At 38.9% G+C, this 21,748-nt stretch overlaps 1 protein-coding gene across 1 annotated transcript in view; it reads left to right on the forward strand.

Annotated features, from left to right (window-relative positions):
* LOC133214517 (piezo-type mechanosensitive ion channel component 2-like) overlaps positions 1-21,748 on the forward strand; it is a 234,233-nt gene that overhangs the window by 151,813 nt on the left and 60,672 nt on the right. Inside the window, exon 6 of the mRNA XM_061357455.1 lies at positions 11,590-11,752. Coding sequence (XP_061213439.1) covers positions 11,590-11,752 — 163 coding nt within the window. The remainder of the gene's footprint in view (positions 1-11,589; positions 11,753-21,748) is intronic.

Here is a 21,748-nt window from a genome sequence, read left to right on the forward strand (position 1 = left end):
ATCATGTAAGTACATCTCAAGTCTTAAAAGAGGAATGGCTCTAATCTACCTTCTCTCCAGTATGCTAGCCTGATTTCTGCACTATGAGAATGAATTGAGTTACTATTACATATCTGGTTCTGTAAACTGCAGATAATAAAACTGCCAGGGTTGAAATGGTAGTACAGTTCTTATATTTGTTCCATATTGCTGCAAAAGGCAGCATATGTGTCTTCTTCTGTGTCTGTCATCTCTTCTGCCCTCCCACATTCACTGCACCATCATAAAATTTCTTTCTTCTGCTTCAGCATTCAAAACTACTCTGATTACTCTTTATTTGCTGTCTTCCTGTAGCTTAAGTGTATGTGTGTATTTGCCATCAGACTGCATCCACCTGCTATGTGATGACATTGGCAAGTGATAGCACAACTGTAAGATTCATTGCTATAGCAGATGCAGTTGAGAATGAACAGTCAAATCAGCTCTAACTTTTAAATTAAAACTCATCAGCAAAGAGAATAAAACAGAGGAATGCAAAAACCAAGGATAAAAGTCACACAGTGGTACAAAAACAAAGCCTGATAGAATTCAAAGGTGAAGGAATATATTTGTGGATTCTGTAATTGTATTTTTTTCATATTCATTTAATAATTTTCTTCCAGCTAATGAAGATTCTTAAGTAAAAACCTGGGGGTTTTTTTAAGTAAAAAAAATGATTAGTGCACAAGTCCTAAAATACATCCAAAGCGTGGTCAAATACTCCTCTATTTGAGAGCTCTGGAAATGCTCAGAGTGACTATAAAACTAAGAGAAATAATATCAGGTACGTGAAGGCCTTTTATGTATGCAAAAAAGTAACTGAATGAACAAGAAACATTTAGTATGGCTTATATAGAAATGGAAGGTTATTAAATACTCTGGGCAAATGGTGAGCTAATGTGCAACAGTGTAAACTGGTGAATAATTAATCAGAATAAAATTGAGAAAATGAGTGAGGTTTCTTTATTTCTGAAAGTAAGATTTGTGTTGAAAAATTAATCTAACTCTGGGAGACAGCTTCATAGTATAGGGATTTTCTCATTTTTTTTTGACATGACTAAATGTTCTGTACTGACTCTTCCAAGCAGCCGATACAGTCTTTTCCATATGCATACGATGAGAAAAATGGAGCAGAAGTTAACACCCAGAGCTCATGTGGCCTCTGCTCACTGTAGGAGCACAAAAGAATACATACTATTATTGTGAAATGTGGATGAATTATGGGAACATACTGAGGAGCCAATATTTCCCTTCATGGGCTACCATTCAGAGAAGAAAAAGACACGTGGGAGGAAAGAAAAGATGCAGGACTTGATGCTCACATCTGCTGCAGTTCAGTGTTACTAGAAATCAGATCGGTCTGCCCCCATATTTCATTTCCTTCTGTAATCTTGACCAATAATTTATAATTGGTATCAGCTGATCATCTGGCTCTCTCCATGGCAAAATGAGTGAGCAAAGAAACATTATCCTCCTACTCATTACTGTCAAAGAGAAAATAAAACTTTAAAAGACAAAGATCTCTATTGACTTTTAATGAAGTCTCTCAAACATAGTTTTTCACTGTTTCTGGTATACCTTCTGTTTTGGGGAAACAGTTCTTTAGGAATCTAAAGTGAGAGATTCAGCTTTGTTAATCGCAGACAGCATAGAATCGTAGAACAGTTAGGGTTGGAAAGGACCTTAAGATCATCTAGTTCCAACCCCACTGCCATGGGCAGGGACACCTTCCACTAAACCATGCCACCCAAGGCTCTGTCCAGCCTGGTCTTGAACACCACCAGGGATGGAGCATTCACAACTTCCCTGGGCAATCCATTCCAGTGCCTCACCACCTTTACAGTAAAGAACTTTCTCCTTATATCCAATCTAAACTTCCCCTGTTGAAGTTTGAACCCATTACCCCTTGTCCTATCACTACAGTCCCTAATGTAGATCATTATGCAGCATCATTATGATTTTTTTACCTTGCTTTCTTCAAGTCTGTATTCTAGGTGAAGGTCCTTGGAGAGGATCTCTGGAGAGAAGTTCCTGAGTTGGAAATAACACATACCCTGCCACATTCCTTTGCAAAATCATGCTCATAGGCAGATCCTTGGCTCCAGCTGCTCCTTCAGTCCTGTCTCTGGTCTGGGACTTTCTCTGGCAATACTGATGTTTTGCAGAAGTGACCAGTAAAATTCCAATAGAAGTAGTCAGAGAGGCTTTTTATGCCATTCCCACCCCTCACTCATTAGGAACAGTACAGGCAATAACTTGGCAGCTTCTCATGGCACATGCTTCAATTTTGTGAATGTTTGCAAGACACTGATTGCCATTCAGCTTAATATGGAGTATTAATAACATGAACACGTAAGGACAATTTTAATTAGTGAGCAGAGAGAGGGTGATTCCTCTTGTTAGAATGTTGAGTGAGAAATCTGAAACTCAATAGGTCAAAACTGGATTATTTTTAAGGTAGACGGTGTTGAAGTCTAAGGCAAGAAGATGACAATAATTAAAATCAATGCTTTCAGAAAAAAAGTAAGAGACCCTGGTGCATCTAGTATTTCCTGATGTATTATTGGTGCAGCCTCACCTTGAGTGCTGCGTGCAGTTCAGGGACCCACAGTTTAAGAAGGACATGAAGGTCCTTGAATGCATCTGGAGGATGGCAACAAAGCTAGTGAAAGGACTCGAGGGAACGTTGTGTGAGGAGCAGCTTAGAGCTTTGGGCTTGTCTAGTTTGGAGAAAATGAGATTGAGGGGTGACCTCATTGCTCTCTACAGCTTCCAGAGGAGGGATGTGGAAAGGGAGGTGCTGATCTCTTCTGCCTGGGATCCAGTGATGTGTGGGAATGGTTGAGAGCTGCATCAGGGGAAGTTCAGACTGAACATTTGAAAGCATTTCTTTACCAAGAGGGTGTTCAAACACTGGAACAGGATTCCTAGAGGGGTGATCATTTCCCCAAGCAGTCAGTGTTTAAGAGGCATTTAGACAATGCCCTTAAAAACATGGTCAGCCCTAAAGTGATCAGAAAGTTGGATTAGTAATCATTGTTACGCTCCTTCCAACTTCGTTGTACATTCTTCCCACCTGAAATACTTCTGTTTTGTTCTGTTCTAGCAGGTAGGCTATCCTTTCAAGAGGGGGAGCCGTGGAAGGGGGTGATTCAATCTAGCATGTTATCAGAGCACCACTTTCACCCTGATAGTTCTCTGCCAGTGCCCTCCACAAAAGTGTTACACTGGTTGTATATGATAGGAGAATTATTATGACAGGAGAATTCCCAAATCCCATGGTGGCAGCTTTTAGTCTTTTTTATGTGACACCAGTGGTTAAAAAACAAAAACAACTTAATGATGTTCACAGGTGGTCCTTAGATAAAACTGGGGAGACAAATAAGAGATTGTGAGGCACAGGGATGTAAATCAGATTGGTAGATTTACTTCCTGTTAATAACTGCAGCACACATGCAGTCAGCAATCCAATGAGATTAAAGAGGAGTGAAGCTTAAAGTTGAACGTAGATATTTTTAGTAATTTAATGAGAAAATAACCAATTTCTACCACACTGAAACCAGAAGCTGACAACTACATGGTTATTACTCTATGTCCTTCCTAACAGCATTACTTTGCAAAAAAGAAGAGCAACCTTATGTTATTTAGGTGCCTACAGATTAATAGATGCTGTGACAAGTAAGGGAGTATCACAAAATTGAGGGAAGGGGAAGTGATGGCAGAGCAATCTCTAACTGAGGCTTCATTGCTACTGCTAGATTTTGTACCTCAGATATATTTTTCTTGCTAGTTGCAAGTGAGGAGAAATTTTTTCTGTGCTTGGACAATTGTATAATTTCCATTTAAAATTCTTGTCCTCTGAAGCATCTCGTTATTTCATGTTGATCTGGTGGTCTGGGCTGCCTCAGCAATGGCATAAGATCCTCTCAGAAGTCATCTCCATTCAGGAGGAATCTTATTTATCCAACTGTTTGCATTAGGTTTTCAGGCTGCTCGTTTCCTGCCACCCCGTGTGTTTATTTTCTTTTCAGCTAAATTAATTTCACCTAACTTTTCTCATGCCATTTAACTTAGGGATTCAAAGGAAACAAACGTCTGATAGAAGGTATTTTATGACTTGTGTTGTTTGAGCACTTGAGACTGTTGTCAGTGTTTTTCTTGGCACAGCTCAGCCTCCTGCAGTACAGTGGTAGCTGGGAGCAATACAGTAGTAAACCCACCAGCAGCAGAATGTGAGCCAGTCTTTGTTTTAATCTGGAGAGCAATCAGCATTGCAATTAGTATCCAAAAACTCTCTAGGACACATTTTGGCTTTGGTTTTTGTTTTGGTTTTGCTGGGTTTTGTTCATGAATAAATCATGTGAGATCTCCAAATAGCAATTGGCACATGCAACACAAGGAGGCCTGTGGCCAGTGGAGTACTAAAATACCACATACAGCATCTGACCAGCCTGCTGCAGTGTGCTGCAGACAGGGCACCCAGCTTGGAGGTAAAAAGTGGGGGCACTCAACTTCAGCTCATTTTTGAGCTATTTGGATCTGTGCAGTCCTGTCCTTTTCAATGCTCAGGGAAAGTAAGAGTCTCCCACACTGGCAAAACACAACCACGGTTGCCTCCCACACCTGAGGGAGGTTTTGGTGGCCCCACATCCCAGCTGTTGAGCACCTAGCCTTAGGCCATGCAGGTAACTAGTCCTCTCCCCTCCCACATGTACAAGGGGTGTTTGCCACCCAGGAATTGTATCATATGCTCCATTTACAGAAAAACAAGAAGCAATATCTCAGGGCATTGGGACATTTAGTTTTCTACCACTCTTCTTTTTCAACTTGGTACTGTGGAATTAAACAATGTGCATGAAGGGTAAATAGGGTGTTTCTTTTGGCCACTATTAAAGGAAATCATCTGGGGAGTGAGGGGGGATTTTGCCCACACACCCCTCTTGGCTGGAGTCTACTTCCTGCAATGCCCATGTGCTTTTGCCTCTAAATCACTGGGATTTTCAAGCAGATGATAGTGGGGAAGGTTAGACGTTGCTTTGTCATGTCTTGCTTGATGCTGAGAAATGAAGGATTGTCATGTCCAAGGCAGGCAGGTAGACTGGGAAACGTTTCACGTGGAAGAACTGAGGGTCTTAGTGAATGATCCCATCCATGCAAATGTAGCACTTGTCTAGTTTTGAATTAGGAGTAGGGTGTGGAGAGGTCCCCCATGCACTCACTGGAGTGCAACAGGCACTCCAGCTTGAACTGTGGCATTTCTTAGTGCCTGTGTGCCTTTACACTGTATTGAGGGTAATCTGGCTTTGTAAAATAACAGTAATTTACAATGTCACTTGCTGTAATTGGGGGAAATACTCTTCCCTCCTCATCTGCAGCTGACTGGAAAATCCATACGTGTCTTTTACTTTCTGTGATTATATTATGTGCTGGCTATAGAATGAAACAAAAAGTAGTTTGAAATGATGATCTGTTCATGTTCCAACCAGCAAAAGCTACAGAAAAAGGGAGCAAATATGTTTTGAAATAATCACTGATTGTCAGCTTGCTTCAATCTTTTCAGCACTTTCTCTTAGTCAGGAATATTGTGGAACATATGGATATCTGTAGGCCCTTATGTAAACACTTTGCCTTCAGTCACCAAGTATTTGTGAGCATTATGGTTAGATTTAACTGTGATTGTCTTGCAGTGATCAGTGAATACTGAATTAGTTCTTTAGCCAAATCCGTATGCAATGTGTATGTAAGTGAGAAGCAAGTGAAAAGTGTACATAACTCGCAACATAAAGTCTTTTCGAAGATTTCAGACCAAAATGTACCTACAGCTGAGGTGTCCTTAGGTCTCTTATGCTCTCTTGGCTCTGCTCAATGTAGGATCACGTTCACATTTTGATCTGAAATAATTTGTGCTGTGGATGGGCTTGTCATTTCCACAGCACTGTGGGCTGGCATGCACAGCACCATGGGTGTGGAGGGGAATGTGCTCACTTCCTCTTGGCTGTGCAACATCAGTCCTGCTCCACATCTGGAGCTGGGGGACGTGGGCAAAGAGAGCTGGATGTTGTACTGTCACGAGTCTGGCAGTAGCACAACTGAGCACTTTGCGTGATAGCTGCAAAATCCCAGCTGAATTTTACGTCTTCTGTGTGCTGCCCTAGGCAAGCTGGAATTTGTCCTTTATTAGAAGATCAGTGAACAACAAGAAACAGTGGGTGCTTTAAAAAAGAACCAATGTTTTACATATTGCACATATCCACAATTTCTTAATGTTGACTGTTTTATGCAAGCAATGAAGTGCCAAAAACTTGGCAATGTGCGTTGAGTTACAAATAGCTGCTCTGTCTCTGCATAGCAGTGTTTGGAAAGCAAATGTTTGGTTAATTCATGGTTAAGCACTTTTGCAATACAGAAATTGTTCTTCATTTCAAGGTGTCTTCCCTAAGAAAGCAAAGTGTACTTTTGGATTTGGATTTTTGAATTCATGAAGACCATGTTTGTAAGTGGTGATTAAGATTTTACCAATACTTCAGGAGCAATTTGAACTTGTATATTGGGTAGGTCAGTGCATGCTAAATATTTTTATAGGTAGTTTTCTGTTCATTTTTGCTTCCCTCTTCCTCCCACTCTTTTACTTTGCATGACCAAAATTCTCTTAAATTGCAACTTCAGGTATTTGGGGTAAAAGACGTGGCATGGTCTGCATAAACTGATAGGACAGTCACATTAAAGCAGTGCAAGATCAAGAGTGATTGTGCACAGTCCTGTAGATACTGATATTACTAAGTTTGTATTTTATTTTTGACAATGTAATTTATTTTCAATTTGTGATGGAGCATGAGGTAAGGAAAGGACTAAAGGCAGACCTAACAGTGCTCAGCAGCCATCCCCGAGACCCCCAGTAAGGATCAGCAAGCACATCTCCAAGGCAGTCTGGTTTCTGCCCTTTGGTATCCTCAAAGTTTCCACTCTTTTTTGGATCATAGAGAGGATACTAGTGATGAATGAAAGAATCATTCACAGTACCACATATCACCTGTGTGATACTGCCAGTCCAGATATCCAGGGGCCCATGCTTATGATTCTTTGGTCTGATTTGTCTCCAATATAAGTGACTACAGTTGCTGATGAAGCCCATGGGAACTGTGCTGTACATAGCTACAGCGATACACAAATGACTCTGAAATAATAGATTGGCTTGGAAATATCAAATGTTTCACATGGACCAAACAAGATGAAAGTATTAGCATCTATGCACCTCTTCCTTAGTTTGTCACCTGTAAACTTTAGTATAGCGTTACCTAATTATAGTTTCATTAAATCAATTAATTAGAAAGTAAACAGGTGCTACATGTTACCTAATTGCAGTTTCATTAAATCAGTTAATTAGAAAATAAACAGGTGCTCCAGAAAACTCCTGAGGGGAGAGAAGAAAAGATGGTTACTGTATGCAGTGAATAAGGCGTATGAGAAATTTTTGAAACTATGATAAAATTGAAGTTTGAAATACTTTGTTTACCCAGTATTCAATATAAAATGAGGATTTTCAATCTGGAGGCATTGTCTGATTTATCGTTTAACATAAACTTAACATTGTGATCTTTTGCTGATGCTGAATTAATTTGGCTTCTGTTTAAGAAAGGCTGGTTTGTTTTTTTTCCAGTTTTCTTTTAGTTTGCAACAGAATATTAAATACTTCGAGTTCAAAGACCATTGTTTTTCATCCTATATGTGGAACATTTTATATATTATTATGAAATTGCTTTACAGATGTGTTACTATATATTTTACATTCTTTTTTTCCTATTGAAGTCATTTGAGTTCTAAGAGCTCTGCCACTTTTCTGGTTTTATTCTGTAATCCTGAAATAAGGAGGAAAGTAATGTGTCTGCCGTTATAAAGAAATGAAATCAGGCAAGGTAAGGCAGTATTAACACTTCAGTGTTCACTAAAACTTTGTGCATTCAATAAGAGATGAATAATTCTAATTGGTTAGAAGTGGTTATTCTAGAAAGGAGGGAGTGGTGGATTGTCCTGTTTTCTTCCTTATCCTGTAAAAAAGAATGGAAGAGGGTGAAAAGCATTCTAAAACTGCCATTCACTGTAATGATATTTCAGAATGTTTCTGGCTATTATAGGCTTCAATAAGAGATACCTATTACAATCAAATTTGTCCTGTGGGTATATTGCCTAGTTTAGGTGAATAAATGATTCTGCACTAGTGAATGAAGGGCTATGACCAGTTCACTGTACAGTAATTCTTGCAGGGATTAAAAAAAACCTGTTTCTTTCAGAGGTCTCCTGAATAGCTTTCCTGTTTTAACTTTGTCTTTAGAGAGCCTCCTTTGGAGCAAAGAGCACAATGCACAGACTGTTATCAAATGCAAAATATGACCATGTGTGAATGCGCAAATAAAGTGTGAAATGTTTGTGGAATGGTTGCAGTATTTACCATTCTTTTTTGTACTGCCAGAGATAACAAGTGGGAATAACTGGTTTTTGTTTTAGCTGTTGCTGTGAGAAACTGAGGAGCAAATTGCTTGGGGTCAAATGAAGCAGTTTATTATTCTACTTTGCAGAAGAATATACATTTCCTATTTTCAAGTGATCTTTTGTTTCCTTTTTAATTATCACACTGAGGTCAATTTGTTTTCCTTTTTATAGGGAGACGGACAGCATACATTTGTGTCTGGTTTTGGTGGATAAACTATTCATGTGCAGAATTTTTCCCTGCTCTCTGGTTTCTATTGCTAGCCTGAACTGTACATCACATCTTTCATAACAACATGCTAAATTATTTATTTTGAAAGATCAGAAGAATTTGGTTTGGAAAGAAATATGAGCCGCAGTAGAGGCAGTGCTCCCACAGGGGTCTCTCCTTGTTCTGGGGAGTGGGATATGTGAAGGAAGACCCAGCGTGGCTCCACAGGAGTACAGTGTGAGGAGGGAGAAGCTGGTGCAACTAAGAAGCACTGGTATTTGAAGGCTACCACCTCTGAAACTGTGTGTGTGTGAGTGGTTGGATCTGAAAGACTTGTGCTTTAAGTTCAGAAGTGATGCAAAATTAATTTCAGGTGGGACTTCATAACTGTGTGCAGAAAAAGTGCACTTACAGATTATTGTATGGAAGTAATCTGATTCATTTTTCAATATGAGCCTAGCAAATGTATACTGCTCTTACACTAATACTGGATTCAGGTTTTTTTCACAACTCTTTCTAAAAAATGCCTGAGTAATACTTTTGGAATCAAGAATTCAGATTTTGTTGCCACTTATTTAGTAAAACCGCTTTAAAAGGCAGGTTTCAGCATAACAGAGAGGATAAGTGAAACCAGTTCGTTATTGTGAAACCTTGTTAGGAATTAGGTTCATTAAACATGTACTTTTCACTGCTTTCCGCTAAAGGATTAAGTGCGGCCTCAGTGCCTTGAGTAGCTAATCTTCAGTGACAGTATGGGCTGCAGCGCTGCAAACTGAACTGACACATGTCAAGCCCGTGTTTTCCATAAAGTTAAACAGATCGGCTTTGCTGTCATGGCAGTTGACTCTACAACATGCTTTGTTTGAAGCCGCAGCACAAGAAACATGCAAGAATTCCAGCAAGGACTTTGCTGTCTAACTCTTTTGCAAGCCTTTCAGTGAGTTGTTTGTGTTTTTTTTTTCCTCTGCTTCAATACAACTTGAAGCCATTAGCAAAACAAGCTACTCAGCTGTTGTATAGTGCCTGACCATTCAGGGCTAATCTGTAACAGCAAAGAGCATCAGAGGAGAAAGTTACCTGGTTGCATGATTGCAATGTCTTTCTTTTACAAGAAGCTGCAACATTAAAGCTTAAGTTGTTTTCCTTAGGCAGTACCTTGTTTTATTCTCTGCCTGTGTCTGAGCATGGGAACAAGAACTAGAGATTGAATTTTCCCTCTCATGTTTTGAACTAATTCAGCCGTACTTCTGGGTTAAATTCATAACCATACTACAGGACAGTATTTCACACAGCTGCATATTGCTCACGGCTTCCTGTGATGTGCTCATTTGAACCTCTTGAAACAAACATTAAAGCTAGCAAACAGAATCACAGAATCAGTTGGGAGAGATGGAATGGGAGAGACAGAATGAAAGAGATCTTAAAGAACATCTACTTCTAAACCTCTGCCATGGTCACTTATCCTGTTCCCACTTAGGGCATGTGTTACTTTGCAAGTTATACAGCAGTGGAAAAGCAGGCTCAGTAGCAATGATGTAAATGTAGGATTTGATCTTGGACAAATAAGCAGGCCAACAAGATTCCTGACAGTGGTTGTATGGTAATCGCATAAGAGACTTTAGACACTCTCAATCTGCAGTTAATCACAGCAATTGCAGGTAAATCCTTCATAAATAGCTTTTTTTTTTAGGCTTCAAAACTACTGGTGTTACAATAAAGAAAAGTCAGAGGTGATCTTCTCTTCTGCTTCTATAAAACAACCTATCAAGGTTTTCTACCAGTTTATGCTATGAAGAGCTAGTCTAGCATACTCACCTGTGCCTAAGGGGCTATACAGATGCCTCACCTGTTCTGAGAACTGATTATGGACATAAAGCCCTATAAAAAATTAAACTAAAATTAAATTAAAATCTGAGCTGCATATTTAAAATGTGTTAATGTCAAGATTAGCAGGTATATGCTGTGCACTTTCAAATAATTAGTTATATCCTCTCATTAATAGCTACAAGTTCAGTAAGTCTGTGTAGCATCTTAATAAATTGTTCATTGTGCCACTAGATCTGAACCCAAGCTCTGCATTTTAACAGTGAATCAAATTCAATCACCACATCCAAACCCATGAAGTCATATTTCTCAGCCTAAACAATTGGATCTGCACAATAAAGCAGTGCAGGGTTTTTTTCTACATAAGAATAATCCAGCCTTGCAAATCTTTCAGAGGAGGAGAAATGTTTTCTTGGCGGGGACCTAGCACTTTAATTATAATTTGAATATTTGTGCTTAAATATGAGTCTTAAATACCCAAAAATGTATTTAAAAGGTCTGGTTGAATAAGACTTTTTAACAGTTAACATAATAAACCATATTAAAATACTACAGGCTTTCTGCTTATTCCTCTGTGTGTCAGGAATGATTGCAGCAGACGTAGGGGTTGCATGAATGCTGTCTTCACTTTGCTTGACCACCTTGGTGGAGATGTCTTTGCAAAGGATGCCTGTAAAGGGATTGTGATTTGTATACACAGATCTTCTAGGAATTCAGCTGAAATCTTTCTTGTTGAATTTGAAGACTGTTCCTGTATTGCTGTCCACAAAATGGATTCAGAATTGGGTTATCCAAAATGCTAAGTGTCACTAAAATATGTGTATGTTAGCTCCGAGAGAATAATGACTTATTCTGCACTTCTGGAGAGCAAAAATATCTGTCTGTCTAGAGTTCCTTGATCATCTTCATATTTCTCATATTGTGAAATTTTCTTATTACTGTGTTTTAGTTGTTTTTTTCTTTGCCATAAGCTAACTTTCTGTTCCAGTTGAAAATGTCATTAGAAATAATAAACATTTCCTTTTTGTGTGTGTTTTTTTCATCCCATACAGTGTGAAAGGAGCAGATGCTGGCAACGTAATCAGAATATTTGTACCAGATATTGGGATGTCCATTGCTAGTCTGGCAATATGGCTCATCTGTCGCAACATATTTCAGAAGCCAGTAACGGAGGATGCAGCACAGTGCAACATGCAATTTGAAAATGAGGAAATGGTATCAAATAACACATTTCTATCTGCATGGCTTTTGGCTAAGAGTGAGCTTTGGCGTTCCTGTCTGAGATGCATTCTAAAATGGTTTTACATGAACTGGGTGTGTTAAGTAGTGAACTTACTTTCAGGAAAATTAAACAATTGTTTTTAAAGTGGAAAAGCTACCGTTGTTACTATTTTGAGAAAACAAAGCAGAATATGAAAAGTAGTAGATATGCTACTGAATTTTTCAAATAGTTTTGACTTAAGAAATGACCATGAGGATTGATTGCAAGTTGTTTCTTCACTAGAGCTGTTGGTTGAGTCTGAGGTTATTTTGCTACATAGATTGCTCAGTTTCTTGTACAGCATCCATATTTCCAAAGTTGTTATCGAAGAATAACAACAGCATCTGAGTGGTTATCAGAAAGACTTTTAGGAGAAGGGAAGAGAAATTGTGTTTTATGTTCATGGAAGGAGCTATACCAAACTGTGGTCATCCTGCATAATCTTGAGGATCATTTTTGGGAATGAATTAGCTGGAAGTGTTGATGTGTTTGCTGTGTATTTTGCTAGTGGGAAGAAGAATGGAAGACATACTGAATGCAGAAAAATCCACAGAAAGAGAGAAACAATTTTATAATATAAAAAGCCGCAGTGGGAATTAAGCCCAGGGTGCAGAGAAATTCCTACTACTAATCTTAAAGTGTTTTTTATCAGAATGTCTAGTGTGCCTTCTGTCTCATTTTCTGTCTTTTTTTATATGGGTGGAATATTTCTTCCTTTACTCTCAAAACTCCAATTTTAGGGGTCACAGTTGCAGAGGCATCTGAAGGATTAAGAAGTGTGGCTAGTTAGCATGCTTTGGGTTCAGCCTGTCTCTCTTAAAAGAGTTGCATTTTGCCAAAGTGGCCTCTAACAGATTTTTTGAAGCCCTTGATCTCCTGGAGAGAAAGCATGCATGTGCATAAAACAGGAGTAATCTGATGGCAGAAGCTCCAAAGAAAAAAACAAAGCGCATTCTTAAATTCCCCTGGATTTAGATTATGATATTCAGATACTTACCTTTTGTATGGTTCAAAGGTGAGCCTGAGCCTGGGTCTGAAGGGAGCTCAGTCTCATGGAGAGGATGGGTGCTGGCTTCCAGGCAGAGTGCAATAGCATTTGCCTGGAATGCAAAGGAAAAAAATAAGCTAACGCTGGTTACATAGCACAGAGCTTTATATTGGGTTGGTTTTAGACTGGCTATTACAAGGCAATCCACCAGTGCAACTACATGGGCCAGAATATTGCACAAAGGGATAGTGTGGGGGAGAGGGAGAAAACTTTGACTGCAAGGAAATATTGAACTGGGTAAATAGAAATCTGTGTAAATACATTTCACTTTTCACATCAAAACCCAGCAAACATTATTTATGTTCTGTTAACTGTATGTATTAGTGAACACAGCATCTGTGTTTAGATTTAGTGACACCCAAAACTCTGTCACAGGCTTTTATTTTTTTATTAAAAAAAAATAATAGTTTCTGTCATGTGAGGTGATCCCCAATGCTGTAAGGAATTCTGATCTTCACAGCTGAAATGGTGAAACTTCAGCAGAATAACCTGCTTGATTTTTAAAGATGGAGTGAAATGGAGAGTGGAAAATTAAATACCTATTAAACACATTTTTCCAAATGTCAGCTTTCTCTTTCTAGGTGTCTGCACATAACATCCTGGAATCATTTCTGCTAGTTAGGAAGAGGCTGCAGAAGCAGCCGAATCTGCTAGGAATATGTATTTGGCAGGACTGCCTTTAAGGAACCTAATGCATATGCAGAGCATGTAGCTGAGTGTCTGAATTTGGGAGAATATTGGCATGATCTAAAATGAGTCCGAACTGTGTGAGTTTCCCATGATAACTCTCAATTCTTCCTTGGTAAAGCACACTGGAAAAGGGAAAACTAAGTAAGTGATCAGTTCTTTGAATTCTGCATTAGCTGACTGATGCCTGTGTCTGCATGTTGGTGCAGCTCTGTACTAACGCTGTTAACTCTATTGAATTAAAAAACACATAATGAGCTGCAGCAGTAACTCCCCTACAAACAAACACTTCAGGAGAAGTGTTGAGCTTGGTACTGTGCCTCCAAGGGAAATAGTCCTGCATTTGTTAGACCAGCCCTGAAGCCAGTTCCAGAGCTGAAGGGCTTTTTCTGAGAGTTCCTGCTACCAGGCATCACAGATTCATGGTATGAGATTTTGTTAAGAATGCATCAACTGATTCAAGCTGGCTCAACAGAGCCATAAGAGAGGTGACTTCAGATTGCCAGATGTCTAGCCACAGATAGCTCTATAAATCAAGAAATCATCATTGTGACTTCCAGGCAAAAGCAGAGAGTGTCTTGGAGTTTGACTTACAGCTTTACCTTTTTGCATGAAATTATTTACATTTAGCAATTCTCAGACCTCTTTGCTTCAGGCGAGAGTAAAATAGTGTGGGAATGGGCTTAATTAAAAAAGAAAGGTTAATCTATCTACTCCTTCCAAAATTTATGGAGAAAACCTGTTAAATAATTAATACTTCTAAAAGTGAGCTTTTCATTGCTCTGTGTGAATCCATCACATTTCATTTTTATATGGGCATGCTGAAAAAATACCTGAAGTCGAGTGGCAGTATGTGGTGCTCAGTTATGTGCTGCACTTTGTTACGGCAGTCACCTCCAGAAACCAGCTGTAGAGTACAATGGATCAGATTGCTCATGGATCGAGATGCAATTCAAAATAAGAAAAATATCAGAATCCAAATTAAGGACAACAAGAATTCATCCAAAAATTGACGTCCTTCACCATTACACTACATCCAGCTTTAAGGGAAACAGATCTCCATCAGAAAAGTATATTCTACAGAACAAAACTGGGGGGAGGAAGCTATAAGGCAGTGAGAGACTCTCAATTATTTGTAAGTAATGCTATCCCAGGAATAAGCAAAGAGTGTGGTTTTAATTAGCAGTGAGTCATGAAGTAGGAAGGTCTGCCAGATACCAGGCTGCAGTCCAACTCATTACCACCCCTAAATGGTTGCACACTTGGAGCAAACGTGTCTGCAGGCCTTTTTTATTAGGGCTCAGAAAATTTAAAGCAGGTGAATTCAGCTGGAGACAGGCCCAGACTGCAAATACTGAAAAGCACAATGCCAGTCACAAGGTGTAAAATGGGGAAGAAAGTAAGAAAGAACAGTTAACTCCCAGCTGCAGCTGAAAGTATGACATTCTTGATTTCATGCAGATGGTGGTTTATATGCCAAAATGCAGATGCGGTATATATACAGTCTGATAGGTATCAGAAAGGAAGTAGCTTTTTCTTTGACTATGGATGAATTGCCTAATATTGTGACAGTGGTGGGGAGGGAAATCCTTCTGAGATTTCACAACTTAAACTTTAGAAGAGGTATTGATCTTTATGGGAATATACAGTTGTAGTCTTCAATACAGCTGCCTTCCACGGCACTTACTGTGTTGTCCATCCAAGCTTGTTTCTTATCCATGTTCTTCTAGAAAGCAAATGGGACCACTGTTTCTGTGTTGTCTCATAATCTGAGGCAAGCTTATGCCAGATCCTCCAGCTTTATTTTTCTGCAGAAGGCAGGGATTTGTTTGGGATAAAAAAAAAACGAAAAAGAAAAAACAAACAATCAAAAAACAGCATGGCTCTCACTTTGGCCACGAACTTGGTTTGTGTCCTCCAGTCCATTACTTCATCTGTCTCTGGGCTTCTGTGTCTTTTGGCAAATAGGAGCAGTTAAAAATGCTCAGTTGCCTTTGTCTTGCTAAACAGTAACCTGCCTATTTGTCCTGCACCTGTAATGGGCACATAGTACATCAAAAGCTCTCTTATGGCCCAGGTCTCCAAGTGTGACTGCAATACATACAAAACAGAATGGATAGGCTATGAAAGCTACAAATATGCCATGCCTTATCCAAGGACTTCCTAGTCTAGAAATTGCCCATTGAGACCAGTATCCTCATCCTGAAAGTGTTTGCTACCTGCTGGATAAGGGCAGTAAGCAAGTAAGGGAATACTTTTTTCTCCATGTCTAACATTACAATTTATGCTGATCTCTCCTAGTGAGAGAATGGCTTTAATTCTAAAACATGTGGTTTTAAATCCCTTCCAAAAAATGTTGTTTTTAATTACAGCTACTCTGGATAATCTTGTTAAACATGTAATTATCCAGACCCTTTTAAAATCTCATTAATTTCTTGGCTTTGGTGGCATCATGAAGCAAGGACTTCCACAATTTAATAAGTGCTCTCTGATTTTACTTCAAATTTAACACTTTTTAATTTTATGAAAGGTCCCTTGTATTACATGTTATAAAACACAGTGAGATGGTGTAAAGGAACTCAAATATATGATCTTCATGTATGTCCTTTTAAAGATAAGCAATCCATTATTTTTTTTTCCATTTCTTTTGTCATTTTCATTACTTTTTTTCTGAACTAGCTATACTTCTGCAATAGTCACCTGAGCTACAGGAAATATCAATGCCTCAGCATTTCAGGCAAAGTCTTGTTGTTGATTTAAATTATGGTATTATGACAATCACTATTAGATTCAGAGATTGTTGGGTTGGAAAATTCTACTAGTGTATCAGTTATCTGGATATCCTGTATAATATGGATAATTAGTTCAGTTTAGAGCACAGCTCCAAGAAAGGTCTGACACCCCAGTCCTTGTATTTGCTAGCAACTTGCCATTTTTCTTGCCTTCAGATGCAGAGATATCCTTTGAGCTTTTTACAATGGTGCCCATTTTTTTGCAAAGTCTGTGATGTGTATATTTTTCCTAAGATGATTTATTGTTTTACCAGCATCAAACATTCACCTGATTTGATCAGCTCTCACTGATGTGGGGCCTTTTGGTCCTAATTTCTCTGAACATCTTCTTCCCATATGGAACTTCTTCAGTGTTTGCTTCTCTTCAGAGACGGCAAATGATGGCTATTGTGGAAAATACTCTATGTGATAAAGAGGGAAAAAGAACTTAGAGAGGATTATAACTTCCTGGCTTCTTTTAGCTTCATATTGACACCTCTTTTATTCTTTTTCTTTTTTCTTCTCATTGTCACCTCTATTTAAATTGGCCTACATTTTCAGGTCAGTTATAAATATATCTTTGGTTTTTACCTCTGGAGTATGTGCAAACCCAGTTGATTTTAGTGTGCTTTGAACATGGTGTAAGTAGGATTTAATAACCTTATTTTTGTAGCTTAAAACAGTAGGTGAGGCTCTCTTATCGCTTCCCTTGTGATGTTTGTAATGGTGAAGTTTGCCAGACCTTACCCAGCTGCCTCCCACAGTAACAATTGTAATGCATCTCATCTTAACAAGGGTCAAAAGTTTACAAGTTACGTTAGCTTCTTGGTTTGATGCACATGTCTTTGGATAAGTCTTAACACAAATATATAATTATACTACAGCACTGCCTCAGCTACATAAAAATACATAGTGCAATACCTTCTGTATTACCAAATGCTGTTAGCCTGTTCAGCATGGAACTTTGGTGTGCTCCTGTCATGTTTTTGTTAGATGCATGACATGATGAAATTCTTCTTGTGGCATCTTTGCACTGGTGTTACTGATTTGCTCTTTGCACAGTCCTCAATTCCAGATTATGAGATATAGAGGTGTTAACCAGGTGATGAAAATCCTGAAATAATATTTTGCCTTTGTAGATCTGAATACAATGAAACAAAGAATCTCCTGGGTCACAGAATTCAGTCTGCTGCCACTGCAGGCAGTGGTATCACACAATTCCCTCTGGAAGGCAGAAAGCACCATCTTGAAAACAGGGCAATTTTTCTTCATCCATTGCTCCTGATAGGGCCCTGTTCTGTAATTTTGCTTTTCTGGTGATTAGAAAATGTCTAGTTTAGGTTGTACATGTATTCATAACTGCATTATAACCCTTACAGTTCTGCTCTTTTGCTTCAATATACTGTTTCTAGCGTTCATTTCTCTGATATTTTGTGAGAAAGAAAACATTTATTTAAACATTTTTCTGCAAGATGATACTTGACGAGTATTTTTGGATCCTCTTTTAGACTGGATGTCCCATTCTCCTGTTCATCCCAGTAATCTGTGGCTCTTCAGGGTGGTACTGGAGAAGTACAAAGCCACTTCAGTATGAGCTGAGGCAATACTGCAGATAACCACAGAACCATGGTTGGGCTATTTATTGTCCTTAACAAGATGGATAATTGTACAGTGTGTATGTTTCTTGGTCCAGAAATTACTCCATATGGGTGCTGTGCTGTTTCACATACCCGCAGTAGCTCATTCAGAATTTGTACTGAATTGTGCCTTGCAGTCGTAACCCACCTCTTCCTATTTCTTTTCCACTAAAAAAAGTGTTTAATCATCTCAGGCCAAGCCACTGAACTCTGCCTGTAAGTTCCCCTCTCTTTTGCATTTGGCTTACATGCCTGACAGCTTTCTGAAGTGAAGATATGAAACTCTATTTCCATATTGGCTGAGTGAGACTTCTGCTGAAATCACTTGTTGTTTGCTCAGGTGCGATAGGTACATTGGGAAGTGAAATAATCTTTGGCCCTCTCAGTACAATATCTATTGTATACAGGATTTCATGAGTTGCCTTCCTGTTATCCTGCTTCAGAACTATGCTTGTCTTTATTAATTTATTTTTCATTTCCTCTGCATTGCTAAATGCCTCTGTCCCTGTGTGCTTCCAGTAAATAGCTGATCATTTTTTTTCTGTAACAAATGACTCTTTCCCACATGAGATTTTACTGTGGAAGTGTATGTCATTCATTCCTATCAAACACTGCAAGCACATTGAAAGTTATTCATCATTATTTCAGATGATACATCCCTGGCAAATTCATCTAATACTCTGTGGGCCTTTAACCTAAGCTTCACCCCACTTGAGATCTACTAGTGATAAAATTTATCATTAAGATCTCCAAGACTTAAGAGTTAATATAGCATTTTTCTTTTCAGCGATTCAGTTGTCATACACATTTTAGATTATTGCTTAAATTCCAAAATGCTTCTATCTCATTAATATCACAACTACCAAAATGTTCCCTGTAATTTTCTCACACTCGATCAGTTCATGGAGCATGGTCTTCCCCTGAAGTTACCCGCTTTTCTTTTTCTATCCTGGCTTGCAGTCTGCAGCCCTCCCTCCATGTGCACATCCTACCCACATATAGAGCGGTGTTCCCCTTTAGACCTGCCTGAGCTCCCTGTCAGCACCACATGTATCTCACACAAGATGACCTTACAGAACATACTTAAGTATGCTTAAGTTGAATGACATGGGAATTGTTCATGTGGAAACTTTCTGTATTTATTCTGTGGCAGAAAAGTAGGGAAATCCACTTCTCACATGCCGACAGTTTCAGAACAACTGTGGAGTTTTTCACTTTCTTGCAAAATTGGAAACTCAATAAATGATTACCTTGACAAGGTTTAGTATTGACTGCAGGTTAGAAATATAGTCATTTATATTGCATTAAGGGCTTGCAGTTCCTTTGGTGATAAACCAAGTAGCAGTTAAATTTCTTTTCCAGCTTTTGCGCTTGCAGCTAGGTCTGTCTGAAGAATATTTTGTTACTTTGATTATTTTATCAAAATAATTATCCATAAAAATAAAGAAAATATAGACATACAGAAAATATTTATTTATAGAAATATGTACATTTCTACAGGCACATATGTGTATTCTGCTCCTAGAAGCACGTAGGTTATTATCTCATTTATGAAGATAAAAGATAAAGACTCATTTTGGGGGGGAAGGGGAGGATGTGAGGATGGGGAAGCCTTGTAGTGCAAGCTTAAAAACAGGAACTCAGTCATGTTGTGATATGTTCCATCTAGATTGAATACACAGGCTTATGCAGTATGGGGGCAACTGTACTAAACTAGTGTGATATTAGAGGGAGAGTGAGATAGTCTATTTCTATAGCTCTGCTGGTGTAGTTGAATCAAATAGTTTATCTCAGATGATTCCTAAACCAGACTGTTTATTAACTTGGTTTTGGTTTGATTTTGTTTTTTTGTTTTGTTTTTTTAATAAAAAGTCCAAAAACTTGGGCATAGGAAGGGCTTGAACAGACTTAGAAAAGACACTTAGTAAATTATATCTGTGCTCCTGTATCACAGGTATAGAATAAAAAAATGATTTATGATTAGAGGTGAAGAAATAATTATAGTAAGTGATATCTTAATTCTCTGCCAAAGCGAGAGTCGTGCTTTTACAATAACAGTGTCAGCTGTGGGCCACAAGTGTGTGCTCCAGTGCATGCAAACTGCAGGGCAGCATGAAGACAATGCAGGTGACTTTAAAGAAATGGGATGCAACAGCTAGAGTAGTTCTTGTGAAGGTTGACTAAAATTGCTAGGAGGAGGTCAGACTATGCAGTCTGCCTTGTGGCTTGCTCCTTCTTGTCTCCTTTCTTCAAGCCAAACCATGCACCTTAAAGCTAATCCAGGTCATGAAGGCACTTCTCTGGAATAACCAGCAATAAATAAGGTGATCTACTATGATGTACTGCTCTGCCCTTGTGCCAAACCTGCATACCTGTAGCTGTGTAGATAAGGCTGCTGTGGGGGTCCCAGGAAGGAGCACGCTCTGGGATGTGGTTGGGTGTTGGGGTGAGCCCTGCAGTCTCCATTGCAATTCAGAGGCAACAAGAGCATATTTAAATCAGTGAACTCACGCACTACTCCTGAGGAGATTGCTTCAGGCTTTCCTTCACAGAGGTTCTTTGCAGAGCATAACCACACAACAAGCAGGTTGCCTTGGGAGCATCACAGTGCTGCCGTGCAGTATAATTGCCAGTTGCATTTCTGCCATCTGCAGTTCAGACCCTTGGAAAACACAATGTCATCTCGACATTAAGTTTGATAATGAGGCTTATCACTGCATCTCTATAACTTTTTAAATGTCCACATAATACTTGGTTATTGATAAAATGACACACCAGGATCCATTGAACCTTAGTTAAAATTTCTAGAAGCAACATGTTAATAGCATTTGGTGAACTTCACATAACTGCATGTTTTTCTCAGGCTTATTTCTCATTTTCTCACTCCTGTTTGTTTCCTAGTTCTGGCTGGGAGGAAGTGTCAAAATACTGCAGAAGAGGCTATTTGTACAGTATTTATGAGCCAACTGAAAGGAGGAAGCACCTGAAGTCTCATGAGAACTTACTTTTGTGAGCTTAGCAGTGCACAGTGGAGAGGTCCTGATAATTAATGCAGTACATTTGCAGAGATGGGAGTTGTGTCCATTCTGAGTCTTGTATATCCTTAGTTGTAACAGTTTTGATTGGTTAAATTTGGGGGCTATCGTGAATTTGTTAAGAGTTTAGTTCATGTCCTCTCTAGAATAAAAAATCAATAAATGAACAAATTTGTGTTTACAGACACAATACCATTAAATGTAGGTACTAAGCAAGGAGTGTTCTGAAGCAGGAATGGGTTTTAGGTGGTTGGATTCGAGGCTTCCTGTTAGTAAATACATCTCTGGGACTAGAGGATATCTTTGTGCGGTAGTGTTTATACTGTACCAGATGAAACATTTAAAAGTTGGATGTTAATAAAGCAGCCCCCAAAGTAGCTAATGGACATTCTGGCCCTGGCCACAATAGTAGGAGCCATAGCTGCCACAGAGGCTGTACTGTTTCCTTGCCTGTTTTCTATCTCAGTTTGGCAGTTTAAAAAAGTATTGTACAATAAATACTCCTGGGACTTCCACACTATTGCTGAAAAACCTAAACTGCATTTAGTTTGTTTATAAGAAGTCCTGGGGCCCTGCTCTGCAGAGCAAAGGTCATGGAAACACATGTTTATGGCTTCACAAATGCGCTATACTCCTTGAATGGAGAAGTTTATTTGATTTAATCAGCATCCACAGGGATCCTGTAATTGCATAATAAGTAATTTATTATGGAAGTAAAAGTATTTTTCTAACTGTAGCCTATGTAGCATGGGTTTGTAGCTTTAGACTAATC

Source organism: Neopsephotus bourkii, unplaced genomic scaffold, assembly GCF_033783945.1.
Source record: "Neopsephotus bourkii isolate Nb327-2 ecotype Australia unplaced genomic scaffold, CSIRO-AGI_Nbou_v1 NB_894, whole genome shotgun sequence".
Classification (NCBI taxonomy): domain Eukaryota; kingdom Metazoa; phylum Chordata; class Aves; order Psittaciformes; family Psittacidae; genus Neopsephotus; species Neopsephotus bourkii.